The 3,213-nt window shown below is 41.2% G+C and overlaps 1 protein-coding gene across 4 annotated transcripts in view; it reads left to right on the top strand.

Moving 5' to 3' along the window:
- The window catches only part of LOC106875224 (endoplasmic reticulum membrane-associated RNA degradation protein), a 37,207-nt gene that overhangs the window by 15,032 nt on the left and 18,962 nt on the right, over positions 1-3,213 (top strand). For all 4 annotated transcript variants that reach the window (XM_014923278.2, XM_014923277.2, XM_014923279.2 and 1 more), the window contains 2 exons: positions 1,268-1,348; positions 2,524-2,597. In XM_014923278.2, the coding sequence (XP_014778764.1) occupies positions 1,268-1,348; positions 2,524-2,597 (155 nt within the window). The remainder of the gene's footprint in view (positions 1-1,267; positions 1,349-2,523; positions 2,598-3,213) is intronic.

The raw sequence follows: 3,213 nt of genomic DNA, 5'->3' as shown, positions 1-3,213 counted from the left end.
AAAGCACCCACTACACTCTCTGAGTGGTTGGCGTTAGGAAGGGCATCCAGCTGTAGAAACTCTGCCAAATCAGATTGGAGCCTGGTGTTGTGTTGCCATCCGGTTTCACCAGTCCTCAGTCAAATCGTCCAACCCATGCTAGCATGGAAGGCAGACGTTAAACGATGATGATGATGATGATGATGAGTATTTTTAACAAGCCCCAAGTCAGCTTGTTTTAACAGACCTCTGATCAAAGATATACTCTTCAAGGTACAGTCGTGGTTGTGTGGTAAGAAGCTTGCTTCCCAACCACATGGCTCAGTCTCACTACATGACACCTTGGGCAAGTGTCTTTTACTATAGTTTCAGGCCAACCAAAACTTTGTGAGTGGATTTGGTAGTAAGTTATTTTACTAAATTCTTTGTTATATTTAAAATTAATTGAAAGACAGAGCATCTCAAAATAAATACAGTAACAAAAGGGTTAAATACTAGTCTATGTCAATACCTGTATATATGTTTAGCTCCCATCATCCACTTTTTTCATGCTGATATGGGTTAGATGAGACTTACTGAGGCAGTATTCTATGGTCAGATGTCCTTCCTAGCCCCACATCTTACTTGTTTTTCAAGTTAGATATTTTCATTCTCACAACACCAACAAGCTACAAAGCAGATTATTTATAGGTGATTCAAATAAATGCACTGATACTCAAACAGTATCAAGGTGAAGATACACAAAACAAACATCTGCATGTTCTTGTGTGTATGTACATACACACACATACAGCTGGTCCCTTCCCTCATACTTTAGTCCCTCATCTCTTACTACAAAGCCACCTCTCTCTCAGGGTTCCTAGTCATGCAAGTTGCGTGGTGACCCCACTAGTGCTGGTGCCACAAAAAACATCCAATACACACTGTAGTGTAGCTGGCCTTAGGAAGGGCATCCAGCTATAGACAGTGGAACATGATGCAGTCCTTGGGCCATTCGGATTCTGTTGAACTGTCCAACCCATGCCAGCATAGAACAAGGATGTTAAATGATGATGATGATTACAATGCCAATGACTCCAACGATACCACCACCACCACCATCATCGTCGTTTTCCTCATCATAGTAGTAGTAGTAGTAGTTGTAGTGGTGGTGGTGGTAGTAGTGGTAGTAGTAGTAGTAGTAGTAGTAGTAGTAGTAGTAGTAGTAGTGGTGGTGGTGGTGGTAGTGGTAGTAGTAGTAAAAACAAACTATTACTATTTTTCATTGTTTTTGTTTAATTGATTTCAGGTGCAGACAGAATTAATTAAAGGTTTCTCGGTATCAGACTATGAATCACAATTCCATCCAGTCAACATAGCTAAATGCAAGGTAAATCATACTTCAATAATATAATCTTCCTCACTGAAATCGACCCCTATAAGTAACAGGTCCTTATTTTATCAGCCCCCAACAGATTGCTGGGGGTGGGAAATGGATTGGGGGTTCACAGTCAAACCTGATGAGATTTAACTCAGAGCTTAAAAGTGCCATTGCTAAACAACTGTATCCTCTTACAAAATGATTGGCTGTGTGCCTGTGTTATTGTTGTTGGCACTCCGTCGCTTACGACGTCGAGCGTTCCAGTTGATCCGATCAACGGAACAGCCTGCTCGTGAAATTAACCTGCAAGTGGATGAGCACTCCACAGACACGTGCACCCTTAACGTAGTTCTCGGGGATATTCAGCGTGACACAGTATGACAAGGCTGACCCTTTGAATTACAGGTACAACAGAAACAGGAAGAAAGAGTGAGAGAAAGTTGTGGTGAAAGAGTACAGCAGGGTTCGCCACCATCCCCTGCCGGAGCCTCGTGGAGCTTTTAGGTGTTTTCGCTCAATAAACACTCACAACGCCCGGTCTGGGAATCGAAACCGCGATCCTATGACCACGAGTCCGCTGCCCTAACCACTGGGCCATTGCGCCCCCACGGGCAAAATATACCCTTTTATATTTAGAATAATCATGGGCAACCTTTTTCTTGAGAAGCAGGCTGCATGAAACATGGTTCATCATCAGGTGCTAAAAACTTCAAGGTAATTTTCTGTTAGTCATGCCATTTGGAAAGACCTGTAGGCCACAATTTGCCCATGATTGATTTAGCATCTATTGTGGTAAATGCAACCTTGTGATGTCATATTTTGTTGACAATCAAATTAAATATTCCATCTCTTTATTTGCACATATTTATCTAATTCTCTCTCTCTCTCTCTCTCTCTCTCTCTCTCTCTCTCTCTCTCTCTCTCTCTCTCTCTCTCTCTCTCTCTCTCTCTCTCTCTCTCTCTCTCTCTTTCTCTCTCTCTCTCTATCTATCTATCTATCTATTTCTCATTCTCCCCTCTCTCTCTCACTCCCCCTTTATTTCTCTCTCTATTTATATATGTATACACACACATATATATATATATATATACATGCACACACATACATATACACATACATTCATTCATACTTACATATAGTGCATTTATTTACCGATTTATTTGTGTTATGTTTTCTCTGTCAGGTAGCAGAGACATTTTCACTTACATTCCATGTGCAGGAAACAAATGAAACGCTGAACAATTTAATGGTGGAATGGTAAGTAATGCAATCATCTGTTGTTTTCAACTGACTTCTTCAACACCTCCAGTCAGAAACATAACAGCATAATGAGTTCCAACACTACAAATACATCATCACTGCACATCTCTGGAAAAATAATCTTTCATACCTCACCCTCTCAAGCTTACACACGCACACACACACACACTTACACATGTATGCTCACACACAAACACACCTCCACACAAACATGCACAAATGTGTATATATGTGTACAGACATGTGTTTCATTAAAACAGGTAATCTAACAAAATACTTCAAGAGAAATTACATCACTACTTGTAGCTCAGCAATTTACAGAGAAAACACACACACATACACACACACACACACACACACACACACACACACACACGCGCATGTATACACATTAGTTTTCCCACATGGCTTTCATCTATCCAAGACTGTAGTTAGAAGACAGCTACTCAAGATGCTGTGCAGTGGGACTGAACCTGAAACCATGAAGCAGGAAGGTAAACCTCCCAAACATGCAGCCATACCAGGAGTGCAGGCATGGCTGAATGTTTAAGAAGCCCACTTCACAATCATGAGGTCCCACACCCGATACCATAGAGTACTTAATGGGCATGTC

The sequence above is a fragment of the Octopus bimaculoides genome, chromosome 11, assembly GCF_001194135.2.
Source record: "Octopus bimaculoides isolate UCB-OBI-ISO-001 chromosome 11, ASM119413v2, whole genome shotgun sequence".
In the NCBI taxonomy this organism is placed as follows: domain Eukaryota; kingdom Metazoa; phylum Mollusca; class Cephalopoda; order Octopoda; family Octopodidae; genus Octopus; species Octopus bimaculoides.
Note: the sequence above shows the minus strand (reverse complement) of the source record. Positions and strands in the feature narration are given on the sequence as shown.